Source organism: Amblyomma mixtum, chromosome 8 (assembly GCF_055824585.1).
Source record: "Amblyomma mixtum isolate Tamu chromosome 8, ASM5582458v1, whole genome shotgun sequence".
In the NCBI taxonomy this organism is placed as follows: domain Eukaryota; kingdom Metazoa; phylum Arthropoda; class Arachnida; order Ixodida; family Ixodidae; genus Amblyomma; species Amblyomma mixtum.
The window spans coordinates 58,536,820-58,563,486 of NC_143019.1; the positions used below are offsets into that span (position 1 = coordinate 58,536,820).

The following is a 26,667-nucleotide window of genomic DNA, read 5'->3' on the forward strand; positions in this document are numbered from 1 at the left end:
GGCCCCGAAGAGCATTGGGTGAGGGGGGCAAATCGAAAAAAGAATATACAGAAAGAAAATAACTATAATACCGGTACAAGAACGCGGTGCAAGTCAAATACATGAAAGGAAGACGAAATTTATACACAGTGGAGATATAATAACATCAGACACGAAAATAGAAAGAAAAAAATGCATGACTGCACTATGCCTCAACAATCAGTCACAGATCGATGCCCTTTTCCCAGATCTATCGAAGGCTTTTGACCGAGTCTCACATAATAAACTCCACTTTAAACTTGGAACTATATTTGGTGACGGACCACTGGTACGATGGACTTATAATTACCTCTCTTACCGTGATCAATTTGTAGAATACAACCTTCATGGCCTCAAGTTTGTACCTGTTTTTCCAGGTGTCCCTCAAGGTAGTTCTAGCCCCGCTATTGATTCTACTATTTATTAATGATATGGCAGATGAAACTGAAGTAAAAATGGGACTGTTCGCGAATGACTGCGTGCTATATCAAGAAATAAGACTCTAATGATCACGAAAAACTTAACAATGCTCTAGGAAAAATTACAGAGTGGTTTAAATGGCAGGCGGAAATTAATTTCTAAAAAAAACGGTCACTGTGTCTATTACAAGGAAGCAGTATAAATTAGATTATGTATCTGCTTCGAATAACGTGAATATCCGTCCTCATCATGAGCCTGACTAGGCCCACTGCAGGGCAAAGGCCTCTCCCATGTCTCTCCAATTAACCCTGTCCTTTGCCAGTTGCGGCCACCGAATTCCCTCAAATTTCTTAATCTCATCCGCCCACCTAACTTTCTGCCACCCCCTGCTACGTGTGCCTTCTCTTGTAATCCACTCCGTTACCCTTAAGGACCAGCGGTTATCTTGCCTTCGCATTACATGCCCCACCCAAGCCCATTTCTCCCTCTTAATTTCGACTAGCATGTCATTAACCCGCGTTTGCTCCCTCACTAACTCCACTCGCTTCCGATCTCTTAGTATTGCACCTATCATTTTTCTTTCCATAGCTCGCTGCGTTGTCCTTAATTTAAGCTGTACCCTCTTTGTTAGCCTCCAAGTTTCTGCCCCATAGGTGAGTACCGGTAAGATACAGCTGTTGTATGCTTTTCTCTTGAGGGATATTGGTAAACTGCCATTCATGGTATCGAGACTTCGGTGTATTCATCACATCTGACTTAAATTGGACTACGCATGTTCAAAGCAGAGCTAGCAAAGCAATGAGCAATTTATTTTTCCTTAAAAGGACCCTTCTTCATCCATCGGATACAAAACTTCTTGCTTACGTCATTTTTATCGGTTCGGTCTTAGAATACGGTGGCGTAGCTTGATTACCCCACACTAAAAACGACGTTAAAACACTCGAAATGGTGAAAAAGAAAGCCGTGCGCTTTATCTTCGACTGCTACGGCCGCATGCATTCAGCCACAGATCTTTTACCCACAGCAGGGCTTCACACGCTCTCCAGCCGTGCAAAATTACACCGCCTAATGTGTTTGCATCTACGGCTTAATAACGCAATAAAGCTGTCTCCTGCAGACGCTGTTCATTTAAACACCACAAGAAGAACACATCACAAGCATGCACTCACCCTTGAAGATTATTAAGGCCTTTAATGCCTCATCTTTGTCGACAGAAGGTTCTGAGCAGAGGTGTCACGCTTTTTCTAGTCAGACCAGAAAAAAAATCTTCGTGCACGATGGGATTCCTACCACCATCCTTCCGTTCCGCAGCCGAGCGAGCTAATCGCTACGCTACTTCCTGCCAACGCATATGTAGTTCTTGTCTAGGACGCTGGAGAGCGTTTGCAGAAACGCGTCAAATAAGGCGGACGCCTCTCAAACGACCTCTGTTTCCAGCATTTAGGATTCACAAACAATCGCGTACTTAGCATCTTAACCACACATCAGGGACACAAACAGCAACACCACGCTAAAGGCTTTCGCCTCACGGCCTGAATTTTTTTAGTCACATTAATGCTTTCCGACATGTTTCTTTACACAAGTTTGTTATTCGAATATCTTGAATTCATCAGTCACAGCCCAGTGCACCATAGATAAATTTATTTATTTAAAATACCTTACAGGCCCCATAGGGGCATTGTGTAAGGGGGGTTACAGAGTAAGCAGCAAAACATGAAACAGGAACAACTGTAGTAATGAAAGGCCACAAAGGTACACTTAAGGAAATAACATGAGTAAAACTTAACGTAAGGCATTAATACTAGAAAGTAAAAAAAATGAAAAAAAAGAAAAACGCAAAAAACACAAAAAATGACCATATCAGGGAGTACAATTCGTGAAGTGATATTCAGGGAAAAAGACGCAAAAAAGCAATAATAAATACAAGGCATACAAGTGAACACACGACGCAGCATAAAATACCAATTCACAAGAGCGAGGTAGCAATGAAAAAAGAAAATCACAAGAAGTTCAAAGCAGACTGCCAAGTGTAAGAGACAAGATAAAGTGATTTGTAAGTGCTATTGTGAAAAATGCTCGTGTAGGAGATGACGAAATTTTTCTTGATCTGACTCGGAAGCAATGTGATCAGGAAGATTGTTCCACAAGCGAATGGCGGTAGGGAGTGCGGAAAAGTTAAAAGCATGTGTCGTACCGTACATGCGCGCAAAACTTAAGTGGTTATTTAATCGACGAGACGTGTTCGAGGCGGTCTGGGTATGAAGTGTGGATTGTGTGGCATTATAAACATATATGTATGTAGGATGTAGGATGTAGTATGTAGGATGTGGGGACCAAATGGATGATGCATCCCCGCTGAGTGTTATGTGCTTACGTTCCTCTCACCATAACCGTGTTCATAATCTTGTAATGCACCGTTCCTCTCAGTGTTTTTATTGTATTTAAGTGCAATCGTCTGTTTTATCACTCGATTCCTTTATTATTGTCGTGTGTATTGCATGTCTGGCCTTTATTTTCTGTAAAAGTCCCAAGGAGGGATTGACAGGATTTCCATACGTCAACCTCACGAAAGCTGAACAAAATTGAAACGTCCATCCGCAAATGCTTACGCATGGAGCTTCATTTATCAGAGCAAAAGCATTATTTTGTTGGTTTCCTATTTGATAAAGTCCTAACATCACCAAGAGTCCTTCGAGAGCAAAGACAAATGACACTCGAGAAAACGCGAAGACAGGATATGATCGCTTGCTTCAAAGTGATTTATTTCATGCTCGAGGTACATTTTATGCGCGATGCACCTACTATATACAATATCTAAGCAGCAAAGCCCAATGTAGAAATCGCACCCGCACTGGAGACAGCTTCAGTTTCAGAGACAATAAAATTGCGAGGTGCACTTAAGCATCCTTACGTGTGGAATTGCGGAAGCTGCGTGTGGTCCGCCATCTGCGCCATCTACGGGGCCAGCGCCCCGCATTGCCATGATGCTTTTCAGTGGGTTCTGCATGATGGCGCTACGACTACACGCCAAGCACGGAAGATATTTACCGGAAACGGAGAGAATTCGGTACTCGCGTGATTGCGACATCTGTATATTATGTGTTCATGTAGCCTTCAGTACATATCTCGATGATACGTTTTTTAAGAACTGTGCATCCACAAGTCGTGAATTATTAAGCTTCAAACGACGAAGTGTAGTGGCAGAGCAGCAACGTCCCCTTTTCACACGTCCGCTGCCCGGGTTCGATTCCCGCCTAGTCCCCTGTTTCTTTTACACGTTCATTCATCTGGAGCGACGTCATCAAGCGGACAAGTTGTGCGCACAAGTTCTGCGGACACAGCTGAGCTATATAATGCATTCGCAATAAAACGGTGAGTTTGCGATGAGTGTCTGAAACGACACAAATGAGCGTCGTCATGCACACATAAGTTGTAGCGAGCTCGTGACACGCTGCGACTATTCTGAGATCGTTCGTTTTTATTGGGGCTGCCTACCAATCTACTACCAGAAATCACACCTTTCATTTGGGTTCATCTTGTCTCCAGCTTTGCACGAGAATGCCTGTGCAAACTCGGGCATATTCAAGAGTGGCACGAGGCAACTCGACCGGCTGTGCCAATAGCGGCTTGAATTACGCCGCTTTTGATTCCTTTTGGAACCTTCGCACCACTTCATGCAGTGTGCCACAAAGAAGGTCTGCTCGGCGGTGAGTCCGACATCCGGAACGGTCTCGCTGCGCTGCTCCAGGGGCAGGTGTTGAAGCGCGTCGTACGCCAGCAATGTGCCCGAGTAGTCGACGAAACCTTCAGAGTCTATCGTCTCGTCCATGGCCCTCGCCCGTGCGTCAGACTCGGTCTGCTCGCGCGGATAAGGTTACACATGCATTAGTAACACGCACATATGGCGACTCAAGCCGCACAGCGTATGTCAACCGCCATTCTGACGTCTTTCGCTAGGCCCTCAAACACTCAGGTGGTTTCCACTTGAGGGTGAAGCGATACTGGTGGCGTTAGTACAGAAGGGAGTTTAAAGAAGGATTAAAACTTAATTAGTTGATGCTCGCTACTAATAAAACTCACTCTCCGAATTCCACGTGCAACTGCTCGTCAACTTGTACTGATCACTTAATATAATAATAATAATAATCGATCTATTTTCCCTCTAAATTCAATTAGATTAATGTTAAATTACTTCCTGCATTCAAGCTTCGTTTAACCCGGGTGGAAACAGAGATGCACTGCATAAAATCCAATTTATCGCGAATAAGCTGATGACTACTATCGAGGACGAACGGCCTGTTTAACGGATATTTTATCAGCAAAACCTATGGTTAAATGAAATACTGAAATCCACAAGCAAGCTACGGTGACGGCAAGAAAGCTTTTAGAGCGGATCGCTGAGGCTATGGAACAGCACCACTCAGTTGCAAACGGTGATCCTGGAGTCCCTTTTTGACCTGAAGTTGAGTTTAAATTTAGTGATAGCAAATTTTTGAATCCACATATCCAGAATAGGCTACAAAATAATCTTTTGCTACAAAAACCTCTTTGTGTTCCTCTGTTGAACATTTGAATGCGTTAGCGGACAAACTTTCGTGATCTCCGAGATTGACACAATGAAGTTCGTAATATCCGAGGGGGTACACGTAGGTTCTTTTATCCGATGTAAACATGCTAATATTTTTACATAGGAGGAGGCATACATAATTTCGTTGTATCCAAGGGGACTGTCACAAAATTCGGCGCATTTTTGGAAACAAAGAAAGGAAAACAGCGCCTCACGGAGGCATCTCACCGGCGCGGTCGTAAAACGGGGGAGAAGGAAACCCCTGCGTGTGGGGGCCCCCTCCACCACCGCTCGCCGGAAGGAATGAGTCAGCCACGACGCCGATTTCTCTCTAACGTCCGAGTCGCTTCTACTGCTAATCAGAGGAAAAGGGCGCAGCCTTGCGTGCACTAAGACATGTTCCCCTCGCCCGTCGGCGACGGCGCCACGCTAGAACCTTCGAGAAGCGTCTCCCGGCTTTGACCAATGAGGACACGTGGCCGGTGCAAGGAGGAAAAGGGTACTGCATGGCCGACACTACGTGTATGTGCGCGCCTAGTTTGGCGCTTAGAACAAACAGACGCGGACCAAGACTATATAAGAAGGGCGTTGACCGCTGTCAGGCTAGTCCGAACCGCCGTTTAAGCTTCATCTAAGCGTGCCGTTGTAGGAATTAGCCGACATTAAATGGGATGTAATAGGGCTTAGTGAGGTTAGGAGGACAGATGAGGCGTATACAATACTAAAGGGCGGGCATGTACTGTGCTATCGTGGATTAGCAGATAGTCGAGAACTAGGTGTGGGATTCCTCATTAATCAAGATATAGCTGGCAACATTGAGGAGTTTTACAGTATTAGCGAGAGAGTGACAGCGATCGTAATTAGGCTTAATAAGAGGTACAAGCTGAAGGTGGTGCAGGCCTACGCGCCTACATCAAGCCATGATGACCAGATAGTTGAAAGCTTCTATGAGGATGTGGAATCGGCAATGACCAAAGTAAAATCACAGTACACTGTACTGATGGGCGATTTTAATGCAAAGGTAGGTAAAAAGCAGGCTGGAGACAAGGCGGTAGGTGACTATGGCATAGGTTCTAGGAACAGTAGGGGAGAGTTATTAGTAGAGTTCGCCGATAGAATTAATTTACGGATTATGAATACTTTCTTCCGCAAACGAGCAAACAGGAAGTGGACGTGGAAGAGCCCCAATGGTGAGACTAAAAATGAAATAGACTTCATGCTGTGTGCACACCCTGGCATCGTAGAGGATGTGGAGGTCCTCGATAAGGTCCGTTGTAGCGACCACAGAATGGTAAGGTCTCGTGTTAGCTCAGATTTGAAGAGGGAACGGGGGAAACTGGTGAAGCGAAAGGCTATTAACGAGTTAGCATTAACAGGGAAGGTAGAAGAATTCAGAATGTCGCTGCAAAACAGATTTTCCGCTTTAACTGAAGAAGACGACCATAGTATTTAAACAATGAATGATAATCTTACAGCTATCATTACAGAGTGCGCCGCAGAAGTAGGTGGTAGGATGGTTCGACAGGATACCAGCAAGCTATCTCAGGAGACTGAAGATCTGATTAAGAAACGTCAAAGCATGAGGACGTCTAACTGCACACACAGGATAGAACTAGCAGAGCTATCGACGTTAATAAATAAGCGCAAGGTAGCCGACATAAGAAAGTGTAACACGGAGAAAATGGAGCATGCTCTAAGGAACGGAGGTAGCCTAAAATCAGTGAGGAGAAAACTGGGCATAGGTAAAAACCAGATGTATGCCCTAAAAGACAAACAGGGCAATGTCATCAGATATATGGATAAGATAGTTAAATTAGCCAAAGAGTTCTACACAAATCTATACAGTAGCGAATGTAATCATCAAGTTACTGAGGGAGGCAGTCGAGCACAGCAATGGGACATCCTGTCAGTAACGAAGGAGGAAGTAAAGAAAGCCTTAGGAGCAATGCAAAGACGGAAAGCAGCTGGTGAGGATCAGGTAACAGCAGATTTGTTGAAGGACGGAGGAGAGATTGTGCTACAAAAACTAGCCACCCTGTATACGCAATGCCTTGTGACCTCGAGAGTACCAGAAGCTTGGAAGAACGCTAACATTATCTTAATTCATAAGAAAGGAGACGTCAAGGACTTGAAGAATTACAGACCAATCAGCTTATTGTCCGTTGCCTACAAGGTATTTACTAAGGTAATCGCTAATAGAGTCAGGGCAACCTCGGACTTTAGTCAACCAAATGATCAGGCAGGCTTTCGTAAAGGATACTCGACAATAGACCACATTCACACTATCAGTCAGGTAATAGAGAAATTCGCAGAATATAACCAACCCCTATATATAGCCTTTATTGATTACGAGAAAGCATTTGACTCTGTGGAAACCTCAGCTGTCATGCAGGCATTGCGGAATCAGGGTGTAGAAGAGTGTTATGTGAAAATATTGGAAGATATTTATAACGATTGCGCAGCTACTATAGTTCTCCATAAAGTCAGCAATAAAATTCCAATACGGAAAGGTGTCAGGCAGGGAGACACGATCTCGCTAATGCTCTTCACTGCCTGCTTACAGGAGGTATTCCGGGGACTGGAATGGGAACAGTTGGGGATAAGAGTTAATGGAGAATACCTGAGTAATTTGCGATTCGCTGATGACATTGCCTTGCTAAGCCACTCAGGACAAGAACTGCAAAGCATGATCAATCAGTTAGACAGGCAAAGCAGAACGGTGGGGCTAAGAATTGACATGCAGAAAACCAAAGTAATGTTCAACAGCCTAGCAAGGGACCAGCAGCTCGCAATTGGTAGTGAGGTGCTGGAAGTAGTAAGAGAATATGTCTACTTAGGGCAGGTAGTGACCGCAGATCTGGATCATGAGAGGGAAATAACTAGAAGAATAAGAATGGGGTGGAGCGCATATGGCAGGTTCTCTCAGATCATGAATGGTAGCTTACCAATATCCCTGAAGAGAAAAGTATACAACAGCTGTACCATACCGGTACTCACCTATGGGGCAGAAACGTGGAGGCTAACAAAGAGGGTTCAGCTTAAGAACAACGCAGTGAGCTATGGAAAGGAAAATGATAGGTGTAACGTTAAGAGATCGGAAGAGGGCGGAGTGGGTGAGGGAACAAACGCGGGTTAATGACATCTTAGTTGAAATCAAGAGGAAGAAATGGGCTTGGGCAGGGCATGTAATGCGAAGGCAAGATAACCGCTGGTCCTTAAGGGTAACGGAGTGGATTCCAAGAGAAAGCAAACGTAGCAGGGGTCGGCAGAAAGTTAGGTGGGCGGATGAGATTAAGAAGTTTGCGGAGATACAGCGGCGGCAACTGACAAAGGACAGGGTTAATTGGAGAGACATGAGAGAGGCCTTTGCCCTGCAGTGGGTGTAGTCAGGCTGATGATGATGATGATGATGATGATGAAGCGTGCCGTATTCGACTCCCGGGAAAACACCACTCGGCTGGCATCGGACCAACGAGGCAACGTTCGCCAGTCTGCGGGACTGCATCGTCGTGGACCTCTGGTCGTCGGACTGTCGCAGTGCCCGGTGAAGAAATCGTGTTTTGTTTGTTTGCCTCCCTCTTCTGTTAGTGCACTTTAGGTGCAATATTGCCTTTGTATTGTATTGTCTCTCGAGTTTAACTTTGCACCAGTTGCATTGATTTGTTAATCACTTTGCATGTGTTTGTACTAGTGTTTGTGAAATCCTCTGTATCGTTTGATTGCTGTATGAACATTGTTTTGTTTGTGAACCTTTGGCGCCGACACATTCTCTGGCTTGCGACCAGCGAAAACTGGGCATCAAACGACCAAAAACCCCTTTTCACTTGGTAGCTGGTCTGCGCCGAGCTTGCCACGCTGAGTCGAGGGCATCTCCTTTAAGTCCGAGACCGCTACCACCCACGCTCTAAGGGTGTCAGGGAACTGACGCCTAAAGTGCGCGAAGTTGCGTGACAGGGACACACGTTCGTTATATCCGATGTTGGCACACAAAAGTTCATTATATCTGACGTGGCTTATTTAGGTTTGGTATATCCAAGGATAACACACTGACGTTCGTTTTATCCGAGGCGACATAATAAGGTTCGTTATATCCAAGGTAGTATACTGAGTTACTATAGGTATTAAGTTGTTATAGGCGGCTATAGGTAGCCCACCGCGGCAGGTGGGCCACATGGCACCGGCTACGAACAGACGGCAGTCGCCATTTCCGCTTGTACTGACCCTAATGCTGGCGCATAAATATAATTAAATAAAATCTTGATGCAACTGTATTCAGCGTCTCGTCAAGTAAATTTACTAATATTGTCTCAATAATTCCCACTAGCAGCCTTCCTATTTCCAACGTTATTTCATCATTTAGCATCTCACTGATCTACCATTAAAGAGCTTCCCTTGCGTGAATGATATCTCTGTACTGTCCAAGATTTACCGATTCGTCAGGAATATCCCTGGACATCTTCCATCGACAGAAAGGGTTTGGTTTGGTTTGGTTTGGTTTATAGGGTTTAACGTCCCAAAGCGACTAAGGCTATGAGAGACGCCGTAGTGGAGGGCTGGGGTTCTTTAACGTGCACTGACATCGCACAGTACACGGGCCTCTAGAATTTCTCCTCCAAAGAAATTCAACCGCCACGGCCGGGATCGATCCCGCGTCTTGCGGGTCAGGAGCCGAGCACCATAACCACTGAGGCACCGCGGCGGCAGAAAGGAACAACGCTGTCATAGAAGATGGAGATCAACGATCGTCCTGCGCCAGCCCTGCTCCATTCTGTCATGTTAAGCCGTCTAGCCCGTAGGAGCGATACTATGAAATTTCACTGAACTGGGGCGCATTGTACGTCGCATCAGCGTCAGGATTCCGTACCTCTTGGTATGAGCGCCGCAGACAGAGCACCTTCCTTTCGTACTCTTTCATCGTGCTCGTAGCTTCGAACCGGAGCTTGCGACCTGTGTAGTCGAAAGTGATGCCATCGACGTCGAAGGCGTGCATCAACTCGTGGCCGGCCAACTGCAAACGCCGTTGACGTGGGCAGATGAACGCCATATAAAGGGAAGAAATATACTTGTAGAAAGAAATATTGGTGGCATTCCTTCCCTTACAAAAATTGCTTTTGTGATTCTTTAGAAAGTCTTTCAAATTTACTCATTAAAATGTAATGAGTTTGTTTTAGATCTGTATGGAATTTTTGTCCAGAGTTTCAATAACTAATTGGCCACCGCATTGTTATAGAAACACGGCTAACGTCCTTTAAAAGAAAAACTGTAATGAGTTGCTTTAGAAACTCCTTGAGGAGTCTCTTTAGAAACCCTTTTGAGCGCACTCATTTCATTGTAATGTGCTGCTTTTGAATCTGTATAGAATTTGGCTACAGTGTTTCAATAACTAATTGGCCACCGCATTGCTATAGAAATGTGGCTAATGTCCTTTAAAAGAAATTCTGTAATGACTTGCTTTAGAAACTCCTTGAGAAATTGTTTAGAAATTCTTTTGAGTGTACTCATTTCATTGTAATGTGCTGCTTTTGAATTTGTATAGAATTTGGGTACAGTGTTTCAATAACTAATTCGCCACCGCATTGTTATAGGAACACGGCTAACATCCTTTAAAATAAATACTGTAACAACTTTCTTTTGAAACTAGTTATATGAATTTTACGTAAATCCATTGGAATGCATTTATTTCATTGCAATGTGATCCTTTTGACACTGTATAAGATCTGAGTAATGAGTTCCAATAATTAATTGGCCACCACATTCCTACAGAAGCCCAGCATGTACAATGTAACTTATATGATGTAACCACTGATTGCTGTAAGCATGCAAGAAATCATACAGAGCAACAGCACACAACATACAATCAACTAACTTTATTTCACTTAGCAACTTTTACAGCAGCTTATGGAATTGAACGTTTGCAGCTCCTGGCGAGCCTTAGTAATAAGCAGCATTTATGATGAAACTGATAGGAGACATGGCACACGAACAGTACGAGCACATTTTATTTTGAGACAATCAAGTAATTTTAGATTCATTTTCTGCGCCACATGTGCAACGAAGATCACACCTCAAAGAGAGTATGTTTTCACGAAAAAACAGTGGAGTAGCGACTCAAACAAATACTGCCTAGCCTTCTGCCTTCAACAGCTCTGAGTATATGCCTGCCTTAATTTTATTCACTTATGCCCTACATAATGTACACAATGCTAGTCGGAGCCACAGCAAAAGGCTAGCTGCATGTTCATTCTGTGAGAATTAAAAGTTAGAAAGCACTGTATACCTTTATGTAGTATTCTGAAAGGATATCATTTACAGCTGTCCCAAGGATTGCATGCCCAGCAGAGTGAACATGATGAAGGAGTCACAATTGTTTTGAAGAGGACACATGAGATCTACTTTCCAGAATTAAACTGCCTCTTGTTAAAACAGTACACGCACCTAATTTTGGTGGCATGCTTTCTTCTCCACAGTAATGTGGAAGACACTACTACGCATGGATCACCGGGTGGTATTCAGCTGCAAACTATAAATAATTTATAATTGAATTTTTCTCTCATGCTGTTACGGTTTCAACATCCGAACAACGAATGTAACGTTAACGTGCCCTTATAGGTCACATGAGGCATGAAAAAACAGCAAATTGCTGCTTCTTCATTTGTTGTCATTCCGGCTGTTGAGGCTGCTTGGCTTTAGCATTGTAGCAAATTAAAAGGATAAAGCAGTGATTATATCAGTTTCTTCATGTCTCCTAGACCTGTAAGCACACTTTGATGTCACAGTGATCGTTCGGCTGTTGAAACCGAAACAGCATGAGAAAGAAATTGAACTGTAAATTTAGCGGGCATACTAGAATACCACATAATAATCCATGCCTTACGAATCATTACAAAGCAGAAAACATGCACCCAAAAGTTAGGTATCTGTACTCCTTTGAGCAGGAATAAATTCTTAATTAAAGCAAGACACAAAGTACAAGAATGACAAAACAAAGTACATTATTCATTTCTACTCTACATGACTAAAAATCGTCCCATGAGGATGCAAATTTCAAGGAGTACTTTATGTCTGATACTGAGCAATAATGAACCAGATAGCCATCCTGCATATTACCATTTGCTACAAGGACGCGCCTTTGTTGACAATTTAATTCAGACTGGTTTGCACTACTCGCTATTAACCACAAAAAAGCTGTACATCAAATCTCTGACTGTGCCAACAAAAGAACTGGTTTCTTTCATTACATATATGTAACTTGTGTTTTCCTACATTGCTTCACATGTACAAATTGATCCAACCATAGGGAATACAGGGCGGCCAGAATAGGATGCTTGACAGTTGGCTGCTCAATAATCCTTGTTAGGTGACAACATAAGCTGTGAATGTCATCTGTTACAGCCCCCTTTCTTCACTCAACTGCTGCTGTCCACAGGCAACTAATACTATACCTATGCATATGCTTTCCTGAGCTGAGTTTAAGTGTTGCCTGGATTCACAATGGTCAGCTTGCCCAACAATCTAAAAGACCATCATAAGCAGGCTGTAAAATTCACTGCTAAAGAAAGCTATGATATGCTGCAGAAATCAAGTGAACTGAACAAAAAGAAAAATGAGAAGAAAAGCTATATTCGGTTTAGAGGAGAAACAAAACAAATATTTCGAAAACCAATCTATTTCATTCCTTTGTAGTAAATAGTAAGGAGGATAAATGTGCTGGGATATTAACAACCAACTCAAAGCACACATTTAAAATATGCAAATGCTTGATACAAGATCTGACTTCCTAACTATGCTGGTATAGACATATTTAGTTTAGAATTCATATCTTTTAATTGAGTGCATTATTCTGAAAATAAAAATTGGTCAAAAGGAGGCACTGTTGGTTCATATCGGCAGTTCATCTATTCTTTGGATGTGATCTTCATTGTGCATATCCCACAGTACAATAATTCAATTGCATAGATACCAGCATTTCCATTCATAAACTGTGCTGACCACTTGCAGTAAGCCAATGATGTGACATGGCCGGTAGATTATTAGGTGCATCATTCTTGTCTGCGCAGAGACGAGGAGGTGTCAGGTAGGCACCACCCATGCTTGCCAGTCTGAAGTACCCAGATGTCTGCGTATAGGCCAAAGAAAAAAAATCAGTCAGTGAGACCTAGCACACAACTGCTTTCACACTAATGCAAACAAAAGCATCAATCAGATCAGAATCTACAAGCAGTAGTACTCTAGTGATCTAGCTTTGAAGAGTACTAACAGCACAATACAGAAAGTATATGATTTCAAAATAAATGGCATGTACACTTCGAAAAGAACTATAAACACCACCCAGCTGTGACTGATACTGCTGCCAGACTAGAACATTTCATAAGAATGAATAACTATTACATTAGCCTGTAACAGTATTCATCTAATACATATTTATTGCCTCTATAATGCAGTGACAATCACAATCACTTTTTTTAGAGAACTAATTCACCTGTCTTCTGTGTTTTACAAGTGACTAATTAATTGCAGTAAGTAAATTAGGTGCAGTGAAAACTGAGAACAGCTGTCACTCAACCTCAGTAGCTCACAGGCAGCACAAAGCGTCTACATCTGAGTCTCTGGGAATGGCTACTCAAACACAGTAATTGCACTCACTAAACATCTGACAAGATGGTGATGCCGACGACCCCCTCGTTAAGCAAAGGGATGGAGGATTCTGATCCTGCTGCATTTAGAAAACTTTTCACTTCCCTGCTCCACTAATGCTGGATTGACACTGCAGAAATAGTTGTAGAAAGATATTAAGTGCGTTAACAATGTCACATAACTATTTTAAACTGCTAGCCAGTATAATCCATTGCATCCATATAAATGACTCCATTCAGTTACATAAATTAAAAACTCAGGATATCTCTAGCACTCTGGTAGCGAGATCAATAAAGCTATATTCCAGTTGCTGCAGAAAAGCAGTGAGATTACAGCCAGGCAAATGAATCAGCACCAATACCACAGACATAACAAAACACAATATAAAATAATAAGCTTTTTACGGCATGACACTACAGTGCAAGTGGGAACATCTCGGCCAAATCCAAGTCTCAGTACTTCTCTCTTTGATAAACTCTGGAGAAACCGCATGCGTCACCATAAATTCCTTCGAAATAAAATTATTTCAAAGCATAGACGAAAACATCATGCGCAGTTTGCGATGGTACAGCCGTAAGTGTGCAATTCATTTTTGCACCAGTACGAAGTATGCTTGAAATGCCAAAAAAAAACCAAAGCCAGTGCCCACAAACACACTCTATGAGCGAATAACGCCGGAAAGAGTTTACCAAAAGTTATTTTCGCGGCGAAACTCATCGGCAACATTCCTCTTGCATTTGACGTGCGCAACTCTAGTCGGTTGTAGCTACATCGTCATTCCACTTATAGGCACTGAACGGCCTGAGTACTGTGAGCATTTGTAACGTGGACTCGGCAGACCATGTTTTGTTCAGCTTGGAATTATACCCTGTACACACGCACACATACAAGCACGAATAAACGCCGGGAACTACTGCCACTGAGAAGCATACGTCGTTCCAACACAGTGCTTTCCGCTCGTTGGTCCCAATCATCGCAATAATGAGCACAACGATATCATGAGAGTAAAAACATGCAACTGTACTCCATGTCACAACTTCGTCGCTGCGGAGAGGAAGTTATAGGCGCGAAGCGACGGTTTCCGTGGCTGTGTGACAGGTTCGCGGTCACGTGCAAACAGCGCAGCACTTGCGGAAGCCGTTGCATCGAACTTCTACTGCACTCCGAAGAAGTTGTCAGACAACACCCAGCAGCATTTAAAGCACTTCACGCACCCCAGTACAACATTTTGGCAGATAATTTCAAGAACTGTACTCACATTCGTAAGCAATCACACAAGGTCGTTCGTTCTTCCACGTTGATGCCGGCATTGTCACGGCGTGGTGCAGGGCGCAATACGACGTCCAATATCTTGAGAAGAACTTCAGGTGCTTCAGAAGGTCTTTCGAAGCGCGCAGGTCACGCACCAGTTTTGTAGCACATTCGAAAACCACAGCACGAAAACACCACACAAGGCGCAACAGCAACAAAAAAAAACTACGCCCGAAACGCCACCCGGCCGGCCGGCAACAAAAAGAACATGGCGCCGCTGCTGACGACTTTGGGATTGGACTGGATTGGCTTCGGTGGGACTTTTTTTTTATTTTTTGCCGCTGCTCGTGGACGGAGTTTCGGTTTCTGTTTCCTTGGGAGAGCCGGTAACTCTGTGATGCGAAATTCATTCTGTGTGGCAGGACTCATAATTAGAAGTGCTGGCATTTCTACCAACGTGGTTCTAGACGAATCTCCCTCCCTTGAGAAGGCAACGCCTGGTTCAGCGTCCTTGAGTCGAGGATCGACTATCAGACTGCGCGGTAGGCGTCCGCATGAAGCGCGCGCACATCTGCTCGGACTAGAAAAGCCAGCATTGCACCTAACATAGAGTTAATACGCACCTAACGACTAAATACTCAAGGTGGGGCCATGCCAGCATGGTAAAGGAATTTTCGTCACACAGTGAAGTTGAATTGTAGGCCTGATAGCTGGTCTGTTGCAAAATGTGGGAAGCGCTTAAAACAAACAATATTTATTAATTTGTGTCTACAGATACTAGCGAAGATAAAAAAAAGCACGTTAGGAACATAATCTTAATAATGGGCCTGTTTACTGTAGCGGCTGCCCGTCTCAACTACAGGTTTACTCTTTTGCAAAACTCACGAAGTCAGCCTCTCTTTACAGCGGAAGGGGTCTTTACCATTGAGGTCAATTTTTTTTTAAGAGGGGGGGGGTGGCAGAAATCGGGTGCAGCGCTGGAGAAATATATTGTCCGAAAAATGACTCGCGCCTCTTGTGCACGCTTCTGCCTTGTGTTGTTTTGGCGATAAAGGAATTAGGCGCAACTCTGTCAAGCCGTCAAATGAACCGTCACCACGCTGCAGTCGCGACGGAACGGTGAAACGCAGCTTTGCCAGGCCTCAGTGCTGCACCCAACTCCCGACCCTCGCGAGCCGCAACGCCATGGTAAAAGTGTTTTTGCGATGCTGGAAAGGTGACTTACGAAGTTTTGGAGAGGTTCTGCTAATACTGCACCGAATTACTGTCGCGCAGTGCGTCGTGTGCTTGGTCGGCAAACATTGCTCGTGGTAGAGCACGTGCGCAGCGTTTATGCTATAGACAGGACGCTACGGGAAGAAGGCCCATTTTTTCGCCAAAAAAAAAAGGAAACAACTGGTGCAGGGGGGTACTGCGCACAAAAAGACAAGGACAAGAAGATAACACAACAAGCGCAGAACATTTGTTTTTTTGTGCGCAGTACCCCCCTTGTATTCACCATGATTGACCGACTAGCCCAACAACGTACGCTTTTAAACTGGTGCAGACACAAATCAACAAGAACTCGAAAAAAGGCGAATGCAATGACAAGATGTACAAGGCTACTCCTATTCATGCTCATTAGTCAGTAGTGAGAGCTGATCATATTTTGTCTTTCAATGAGGAAAAAAATATTCGTTACAGGTATTTGTACGCTTTGTTGATCCAGTTTCTGGAGATTTCAAGTGATCGTAACGGCGGTGAGGTTGTTTTTTTACTCAAGAAAGCAAACGAATACATTGCCGCTGTGTTCTGCCAAATTTTTCTTGAGATCGGTCGTCGATTCAGAGGTGCCTTTCGAAAATTTAATGTTATATGCTTGCGTTGAATTATTTCTAGCTTGCTGATGTGCAGTTTAATTTAAAGTTTTACCGCCTTTTAGAGCGAATTGATATAGTGAAAATTGCGAACAATATCTATAAAATTTGGCTTAAGAAGTCTTACGGAGAGAATGCAACAGATTCTGTTTTGACTGCGAAAGGAACGAATTCATTTAGCGAAGGCACGAAACAAGCTCTAAAAAATTTGACTCATTTTGAAGCGATACCGAGCCATTTCTACAGAAGTTATTTTGACTGCCAACGAAGCGAGTTCATATAGCGAAGGCACAAAACAAGCTCTGTAAAATTCGACTCATTATAAAGTCTTACGGAGGAAATTCTATTTAATTTGTTTTGACTGCGAAAGGAGCGAGTTCATATAGCGAAGGCACAAAACAAGATCTATAAAATTCGACTCATTATAAAGTCTTACGGAGGAAATTATATTTAATTTGTTTTGACTGCGAAAGGAGCGAGTTCATATAGCGAAGGCACAAAACAAGATCTATAAAATTCGACTCATTATAAAGTCTTACGGAGAAAATTCTATTGAATTTGTTTTGAACGCGAACGGTGCGACTTCATATAGTGAAGGCACGAAAGAAGTTCTATAAAATTTGGCTCATTATGATGTCTTACTGAGGAAATTCTATTGAATTTGTTTTGACTGTGAACGGAGCGAGTTCATATAGCGAAGGCACAAAACACGATCTATAAAATTCGACTCATTATAAAGTCTTACGGAGGAAATTCTATTGAACTTGTTTTGACTGCGAACGGAGCGAATTCATATAGTGAAGGCACGAAAGAAATTCTATAAAATTTGACTCATTATGAAGTCTTACGGAGGAAATTCTATTGAATTTGTTTTGACTGCGAACGGAGCGAGTTCATATAGTGAAGGCACGAAAGAAATTCTATAAAATTTGACTCATTATGAACTCTTATAGAACCAATTCTAAAGAATCTCTGTTGACTGCGTACAGAGCAAAATTTTATAGTTAGGTCTCGTTAAAGAGTAAATAGACTACTTAATGAGCTGACTCGATAGACAGCGAGTTTCTATAGAGATCCTTTAGAATCATTAGGCTCTCCATACATGTTCAAAAGAAACTCGACATCCATTTTTGTAAGGGTTGCATGCATCACAAACTAGGTAGGCTGCCCAACCAAATAGTGCTCAGGCGGTACAGACAAAAAGTGTTTGGGTGGAAAGGGGGTGGGGGGGGGGGTTTCTAGTAATCATGAAAATCACCTGAAAACACGAGCGCTCAGCGTGAATAATCAATCATAAAAATTTTGTGCAGGCAGTTCAGGTCTCGGTCGGTGCCAGCGCTGAGAAGCACCATGGCGGCGCAGTCGGCCGCCTAACCCGTATTAAAACATTCCCTAATGACGTCGGCGTCCCCGGAAAGCACTCACTGTACCCGTGAAATAGCAGCGGGTGCAGCGACGTCACAATAATTGGGGAAAATGTATCTTGACGTCACTCGATGCAGGTGGAAATGCCGAGTGCCTCCTCCTGATCCAAACTAAATTGAAATAAATTTTGTTCCACTCCTACGACTAACGCGTTTCCTTAAGCCGATGAAATAAACCATATCGTTTGCTTCGGTTCGGAATTTCGGGTCTGTATCCCTTCAAGCGTTTACAACACAGATCAAAGGATTTACTTAAGAGCAAGAAAATTGGCGGTAGACGTGCCAAAAAGCAGGAGCTCAGTCTTCTTTCGGAGGGGCTCGTAAGCTCCGCCTTGACGGCATGACATCATAACATTCTTAGGGTAATGCAGGTGGTTCTTTACATCACAGCCCCCGGTGGGGACAGTAAATTCTCTTCCTTCTTCAGGTTCGTTTGCTTTTCTTCAGGGGAGTTCAGCCTCCTCCAAACGTGAGTTGTTCGGTGGTGTTTTGAAGCACAGGAGTCCAGAAGCAGAAGGTACGAAAGGGAAATTATATTTACAGAGTATATACAAAGCAAACTCAGTTGCAGAAGCGTGAAGTCACACAGACGTTCAAGTACTGTAACTTAGAAGGCACTTATCTCACACAGAGATACTATCTCACACAGAGATACAACTTCGGGAAAATCTTACTCATCGACCGGCGGTCTCGGTTAGAGCCTAGAAGTTTTCCTTACGTGCTAAGCACGGAGCCTGGTTGGGACTTATCTCACACAGAGATACGACTTCGGAAAATCTTACTCATCGACCGGCGGTCTCGGTTAGAGCCTAGAAGTTTTCCGTACGTGCGAAGCACGGAGCCTGTTTAGGACTGCCATTCCTGGCTTTTCCTTCCGTTTTTATTTCTTACATAAACAAAGGCGCTGGGGCGGTCATTTCTCTTGACCCGCCCCAGTCTTTGATCAACCAATCGCTACTTAATTTCGCAGTAGCCACGGCCCTGTGGGTTGGGCATAGCCTCCAAACCAGGGCTCGAATAAATAAAACAAACAAATCAAGAAAACATTCGTAAAACGCTCTCCACGCAACACCCTCGCCTTTCCCCAAGAACGCACTTTTCATCTTAATTGCATGCACGTGCGTAACTGCCTCAAGGCGGCCACCCTCTCGTGCTGCGTCCAACCGGAAGACCTTTGTTTACCTCCCCGCATGGCTACAACGCTATCAGTCAGCGGATCAGTCCTTTGATCAGTCGCGGTGGGAGGGAGACCACCCCTTTCGGGACGGCAAGGCCACGCCGCACGTGCGCCCTCTGCCCGAGGCGTCACGGCTGCGTTCCAAAGTGGCGTCCTCCCCATGCCGGTAATTGCTTCCGCATTTGTTGCTGCACTGCGCGAGCCACGCGGGAAGTACAAAGGGGAGAGCCAGCGAGGTCGTATACGAGGCGCGATCCTACACGTCCCCCCTGAGAGGATAAACGAGCTTGGGAGTCCGCTCGTTTAGACAAGATCAACAAAAGGTCGCGGCTGTCTACAAACACAATATGCATAGAAAGAAATTGACATGCTGAAAAAACGGCTCTCGGCTCACAAAGATACAACTCGCCGATACCGCACAAAAACACTCATGGACTATACACAGAGCATACACGATATCCGTCACAGTACGAGAGTCAGGGGCATGCAAGCATCCTTGCACAGAGTTCTGGCGACAGATCACCGATCACATCACAAATTGCAGTGGGTGAACGGGAACATTCACGTAGCCCGAGGGGCCATGGCTCATTGCTCCTTACCCCAGCTCGTGCTAGGGACGCGAGACAACGCGTCGGCGTTGCCGTTACAGGTGCCTTTCCTGTGTGTCATAACGACATTGTAGCGCTGCAAGGCCAGCGCCCACCTTGCCAGTTTTGCCCCATGAGGCGTGCTCGTCGTTAGATAGGATAAGGGATTGTGGTCGGAGACCACGTTAACCTGTGCTCTGAACAACCAATGGTCGAATTTCTTGAGCGCCCAAATGATGGCAAATGCCTCGCGCTCGATTGTTGACCAGCGGGTTTGGGTTGTAGTGAACCGGTGGCTGGCGAAGGCGACCGGCTCCTCTCTCCCCGAGTCTCCCATCTGGGCCAGGCAAGCTCCGGCCGCGATCGCGGACGCATCCGTGAACAGCCAGTATGGCTTGAGCATATTAGGGGTATTTAGCGCTGCAGCTTCGCAAAGCGACGTTTTAAGCTGAGTAAAAGCTTCCTGCGCTTCCCGAGTCCAAGGGATCGCGTTTGACACGCCTCGCCTCGTCAAGGATGTGAGCGGTGCAGCAACCTCAGCGTAGTTCTCTACGTATTCGCGGTAGTGCCCGCATAGTCCAAGCAGGCTTCGCAGCTGCTTTTTCGTAGTAGGCGGCGCAAGGTCGCGAACAGCGGCTAGCTTATCGGGGTCCGGTCCGTGTGTACCGCCACCCACGACGTGACCCAAGTACTTGATCTGAGCTTGTGCGATCTGGCACTTCTCGGGGCTTACCTTCAGTTTATCTTCGCGTAGTAAGCCGAGCACGATGCTTAAATGCTTCAGGTGCTGCTGCCACGAAGCGGAGAAAATGGCGATATCATCGAGATATGCCGCCGCGTAGCTCTGGTGTCTCGACAGCAGCGTATTCATCATTCGCTGGAATGTTGCAGCGGCATTTTTTAACCCAAATGGCATGACGCGCCAAGCGTACTGCCCTTCGTGGGTTACGAAGGCAGTCAAATGCTGACTCTCGAGGGCCACTGGTACCTGCCAATAACCGCGTCTCAAATCTACGAGAGTAATGAACTTTGCGCTGCCGACCCTCATAATTAACTCCTGCGGGGGTGTCATCGGGAAGGCGTCAGTACGTGTAGCCGCGTTCAGCGCACGGTAGTCGATACACATACGCACTGAGCCGTCCTTTTTGCCAACGCACACCACCGGATGAGCATGCTCACTTTCTACTGGATATATTAGACCCAAGTCTAACAACTCGTTTACCTGGCGGCCGACCTCGTCGCTAAGGAGCGCGGGTACGCGATATGGGAAGGCGCGTTTTGGCTGATACCCATCGTGCAGCTCGATCCTGTGCAATCCCACTTCTGCGGCTCCCGGTGTCTCGTTGAATAGGTCCGAGTGACCGCCGAACAGTTTCGCGATGTCGGCGCGCTGCTGAGAGTCCAAATGTGCCAGTTTCTCCCACTCGATCGAGAATGCACCTGACCGCGCGGACATAGGGCGTGGTGTGCATTCAATTTCTCCAAAATCTGTGTCCTCGTCGAAAACGACGCCAACGTGGCTAACCCGCGCGTAGTAAGGCCGAAGCCTGTTAGCATGCACCAGTGGCGAGGTTCGCGCTCCGGTTTCGAGTCGGTAGGAATTCTGCCTTTCACGCGCGGTTATGACGTAGGGTCCCAGCCATTTCGGAGCCAGTTTGCTCTCGCGGTCGGTGTCGAAAAGGAGGACTTAATCTCCGACATTAAAGACCTTGTTTCGTGCCTGCCTATTGTATGCCTGCGCGTAGCTTCCTTGGCGTGCGCTTGCCGTCAGCCCCGCTACCTCCGCGGCAATCTCCAGCTGCTCCCGTAGCTGTCTGAGGTATTTCGCGGGTTCCTCCCTTAGCGTGTCTGGGAGCGGTTGCTCGCCCGTCCAAGTGCGCTGCAAAATGGCCAGTGGCCCCGTAGGGTTCCTGCCGTAAAGGAGTCGGAATGGGGCAACGCCTGTAGTGTCATGGGGCACTTCCCTGTACGCCCAGAGGACGAACGGCACGAGTCTATCCCAGTTTTTAGGGTCTTTCTGTATTACATGGAATAGCATGTTTTTCAAGACACGATTCCATCTCTCTACAGTCCCGTTGCTCTCCGGGTGTTCTGGAGTTGAAAAGCGCGGCGCGCATCCTAACTTTGCCAACATCTCCCGAGTTAGCTGCACCGTGAAGTTAGTTCCCTGGTCTGAGCATACCACTTCCGGGATACCGGTGCGGCTAAAAATTGCCAGCAGGGCGTCGCATGTTGCTCTTGCGGTGAGTGAACGCAGACAGACCACTTCGGGCCACCGCGTGCACAAATCAACCAGACAAAGAGCGTACCTATGACCCCGACCTTAGGGCGTATCGATTGGTCCGATGATGTCGACGTTTACTACCTGAAATGGATGGTCGGGCCTAGTGAGGGGCGTGATAGGCACTCTGTCTCTGAGCCGCCTATCTGACCGTACCTGACAAGCGTGACACGTCTTGCAGAGTTGCGCCACATCTGCCTCTAAACCGGGCCAAAAAAAAACTGTACTTGATTCTTGCCCTCGTCTTTGTTGGTCCCAAATGCCCTCCCCAAAGAGATTCGTGGGCTAGAGAGAGAACCTCTTCGCGTCTCGTCACGGGTAGCGCAAGCTGCTTGACTTTGGTTCCTGCGACAGAATCCCAGTGATATAGCAGACCATCCGCGATGAACATGCCCCCTTTTCCTATTTTTTCATCAGCCCAAGCTTTCTTAAGGCTTTCATCTGACAGCTGTGCCGAACGGAAGCTCTCGCGCTGCTCTGGGGCCTCGTCTTCATCGTCACGCGTTGAGCGCCGGACTTCGGCGGGGCACCCGTCACTACCTTCTTCATGTTGCTCGCCTGATGTGACGGCCAACTCTTTGTTCTCCGGTTCGCCTGCCTGCGAATCGTTCGCGTGGGCCGCGCCTGTCGTTGAGACCGGCTCTAAAGTCTCCCTGACAACGGTGAAAGATGCTGTAGTAGGGCCAGCTGTAACGTGTGCGTCGCTCCGGGCGACCGCTTCGTTGCTGTGTTCGCACTGTTCTAGCAGCTCCCAGTCTTCTCGCGAGAGCAAGCAGTCCACTCCCTCCGCGAGCTTGCCCGTAATTGCGCACACGACACGTACTGCCTCTGGACGAGCTACAAGCGTGGGGCGCCGCCTCATACTGATCGCGAGCGTAACTAGCTTCGCTTCTACTGTTTCCCCGAAAGCTGAGACAAGCTTTATCTTCCCGGAAGGCTCATGAGACGCGTCTGGCACAAGGCTTTCTCGGACTACCGTTATTTCACTACCGGTGTCTATAATCGCCGTTGTCGGTACTCCGCCGCATTCGATCTCTACCTGCTGCAGCTTCGATTTGCGCACTTCTTCTGGCGATCTCGGGGATTTAATTTCTGCAACCAGAGTCCTGTGGGAGTAGGCCGACCCAGCGGTTTCGGGAGCGTCCGCGCTGGCGACGGCTACCTTCTGAGCCCGGGCGCGCTTATCATTTCTCTGCGCGTTCTGCGCAGCGCGGGGGCAGTCTTTAGCGCGGTGACCCCCTGCGCGGCACACATAACACTGTGCCTGCCGTTTGATGTCACTGCTTGAAGGTGGGCATGGGGACCTTTCTTTCTCCGCGTGTACGGTCGTTGGTCGCACCGCGCGCCCCTTTCCTTTCGCTTGCTCGAAAGTCTGAAGCATCTGCGATAACTCATCCGGTTTCGCCCACTTTTCCCCCTCGCGGAGGCGCACATACTCCAGACCCTCGGTGCTTAGGCTAGCTTTCATGCGATCGGCTACGACGAGAGCCACCACATCTTCCTTAATGTCTGCCTCCCTCGAACGAAGGTAATAGTGAAAGTATGTCTTCACGCGAGAGGCAAATTGGGCCCAAGTTTCCTCCTTCCGCTTTGCGGCGCGTTCGAACCGATCCAAGTACTCGACGGGGGTCAGCTTTAGCTCGCTTAATACGGCCGCCTTCACTGACTCGTAGTCGCTGCACTCGTCGTCCTTAAGACCGCGAAGCAAATACCGCACACGCTCGCTCAGCGTCGGCATGATCAAGTGTACGCGGCTGTTTTCCGGCACATCGTACGTCGTGAAAACTCTTTCCACCTCGTCAAACCAAAGCGGTACGTCCGCGTCGCCCGGCAACTTGAGTCCCTTTAGGACTTTGGCGCATTGGGAGATTGGGTCGAGGCCCGTTCGCCGTTGTTCCCCTGATTCCGATATCAAAGGGGTCTGCCGGCCACCTGTCATCGCTATCCCAAGTTTCTGCAATTCGATGCGCTCTCGAGATTCGACTTCGAGCTTATGCTTCGCAAGCTCGAAATCCAGTTCCATGCGGCGGATTGCCATAGCATCGGAACCCGCCGTTGCAGCTACCCTTTGTAGCGCTTCTGCTATCGGCTCTGATGTCGCTGCGTCCTGCTGCGACGTTTCGCCTAACTGATTATCGCCCTCTGACGTTTCGCCTGGCTGATCATAGCCCTCTGTAGCCATCCCCTTTAATGCACTCGCATTTTCCTGTCTGCGATCTGAGCTCGCCATCATGCTCCTTGTCAACACCATACGCCCGTTTACACATGAGCCAAAACCACCTCAGAGGTACGCAAGGAATCCCGCTCACCCGTGCTGGTGTCGCTAGTGGGATCCGTTGCCTCTCTGTTGTCACTGCCTCGTCCCGAGATGCAGGATGAAGGACGCCTCAGGGTCGGCGCTCTGGACTACGTTGTTCCCTTGGCTGGACCTGAAGATCGGCTCCTTCCCGGGTTCCCGGACGCTCGTTGCCTGACGCTGCTGGCTTGATGGTGGTGTCGGCTCACGGTCGACGATTGCCGAATCCTGTCGACTGCGCCAGTAAATTCTCTTCCTTCTTCAGGTTCGTTTGCTTTTCTTCAGGGGAGTTCAGCCTCCTCCAAACGTGAGTTGTTCGGTGGTGTTTTGAAGCACAGGAGTCCAGAAGCAGAAGGTACGAAAGGGAAATTATATTTACAGAGTATATACAAGGCAAACTCAGTTGCAGAAGCGTGAAGTCACACAGACGTTCAAGTACTGTAACTTAGAAGGCACTTATCTCACACAGAGATACTATCTCACACAGAGATACAACTTCGGGAAAATCTTACTCATCGACCGGCGGTCTCCGTTAGAGCCTAGAAGTTTTCCGTACGTGCGAAGCACGGAGCCTGTTTAGGACTTATCTCACACAGAGATGCGACTTCGGAAAATCTTACTCATCGACCGGCGGTCTCGGTTAGAGCCTAGAAGTTTTCCGTAGTTGTATCTCTGTGTGAGATAAGTGCCTTCTAAGTTACAGTACTTGAACGTCTGTGGGACTTCACGCTTCTGCAACTGAGTTTGCCTTGTATATACTCTGTAAATATAATTTCCCTTTCGTACCTTCTGCTTCTGGACTCCTGTGCTTCAAAACACCACCGAACAACTCACGTTTGGAGGAGGCTGAACTCCCCCGAAGAAAAGCAAACGAACCTGAAGAAGGAAGAGAATTTACTGGGACTGTGCGACCCATGTAGCTCTACTCGAGCAACCTCTCGCGCAGCTGGCGCGACGCTACCCCGACTACCCGAGTTTGCCCTTGTAGCTGGGGTACTACCCAGGGTTGGCAGGCAACGGCACAAGATCGTACGTGGGTACGGTAAAGAGGTTCTTGGTCAGTGGCGGTAAACGTATGAGTATTCACGCAATAAAAGACTAAGTTGTTATTGCCCGTCATCTTCAGCGATAAAGATTAAATATTCAATATATTTGAACGTTTTTGATGCCGCTTTGGAAAATGTTCCCGTTTTTGAAAACAAATGTTCCTCATTCTAGACCTTGTCCTGCTCAGTTCTGTATTCCGTTCTCCAACTTTGGATTCTGCAAATGTTCAGAAATACCTCAAAGAATTTACCATAAATGTCCCTTCGTTCTTTGGTTTACTGCAGATTTCAAGTTACTTATTCGGCATCATATGATTCCGGATAGGCGCACTGAGAGCTTTTATGTCCAACTACTGGAGGATTCTCCCAAGCTGTACGCACTGATCGCCTCAAAATATCAACCTTTTTTTTCTTATATTTATTTGTAATACAAAAGGGTGTAAAATTTGGCCAGTTAGTAGGGCTCGATGTTATCGAGACACCACAAGCACGAGGTTAGAGACGTATAAAAGCAGAACAGGTACAGAGAGCACCTGTTCTGTCTACGTCTCCATTCTCGCCACTGTGATGCCTCGATAACATGAATATCTATATCATCAACTTCTGTGTCTAGAAAAAAAAAACGAGAAGTATTAAAGAATTAAATATATTTTCTTAACTCCAAGCACATAATTACTTACTCTCTTATTTTAATTTCAGATATTAATAACATGATTCATTACTTCTAACTGGAAAGAGACCTGTTGCCATCATATATATATATATATACAGTCTAGCCCGGTTATAACGAAGTCGGCGGGAATCGGAAATCACTTCGCTATACCCGCTATTTCGTAATATGCGGACTACGAAAAAAAAAATGCAAACATCGGCATACCGATTTATTGCCGCTGAAAGAAGTCGTCCAGCGTCCCCTGAACACGTTTCGCGAGTGCGGACTTCAGGATTTCGGCTTCCATACCATCCAACTGCGAACCAAAGATCTGGTCGAACTCTGGACTCCCGGACCCAAAATGTATTGAAAATGCAAAAATGGGAATGGGAAATTGAAATCCCTTCGTTATAACCGCTATTTCGCTATAAGTGGCTTCGTTGTAAACGGGCTAGTCT

General features: G+C 46.2%; 1 protein-coding gene, 1 long non-coding RNA gene and 1 pseudogene across 2 annotated transcripts in view; all 3 read right to left on the reverse strand.

Moving 5' to 3' along the window:
• Nucleotides 1-3,940: 3,940 nt before the first annotated feature.
• Nucleotides 3,941-26,667, reverse strand: part of LOC149332590 (neprilysin-3-like) — a 59,082-nt gene continuing 36,355 nt past the window's right edge. Inside the window, exons 8-9 of the mRNA XM_089557534.1 lie at nucleotides 9,870-10,013; nucleotides 3,941-4,294 (exon numbers count right to left, since the gene is read on the reverse strand). Of these exons, the coding sequence (XP_089413660.1) occupies nucleotides 3,941-4,294; nucleotides 9,870-10,013 (498 nt within the window). The remainder of the gene's footprint in view (nucleotides 4,295-9,869; nucleotides 10,014-26,667) is intronic.
• Nucleotides 10,987-15,174, reverse strand: LOC149332591 (uncharacterized). Its single transcript, XR_016285242.1, has 2 exons — nucleotides 14,898-15,174; nucleotides 10,987-13,121 (listed from the first exon to the last, which is right to left on the reverse strand). It is a non-coding gene; the product is annotated as an uncharacterized LOC149332591 (long non-coding RNA).
• LOC149332592 (uncharacterized) lies at nucleotides 21,622-24,186 on the reverse strand (annotated as a pseudogene).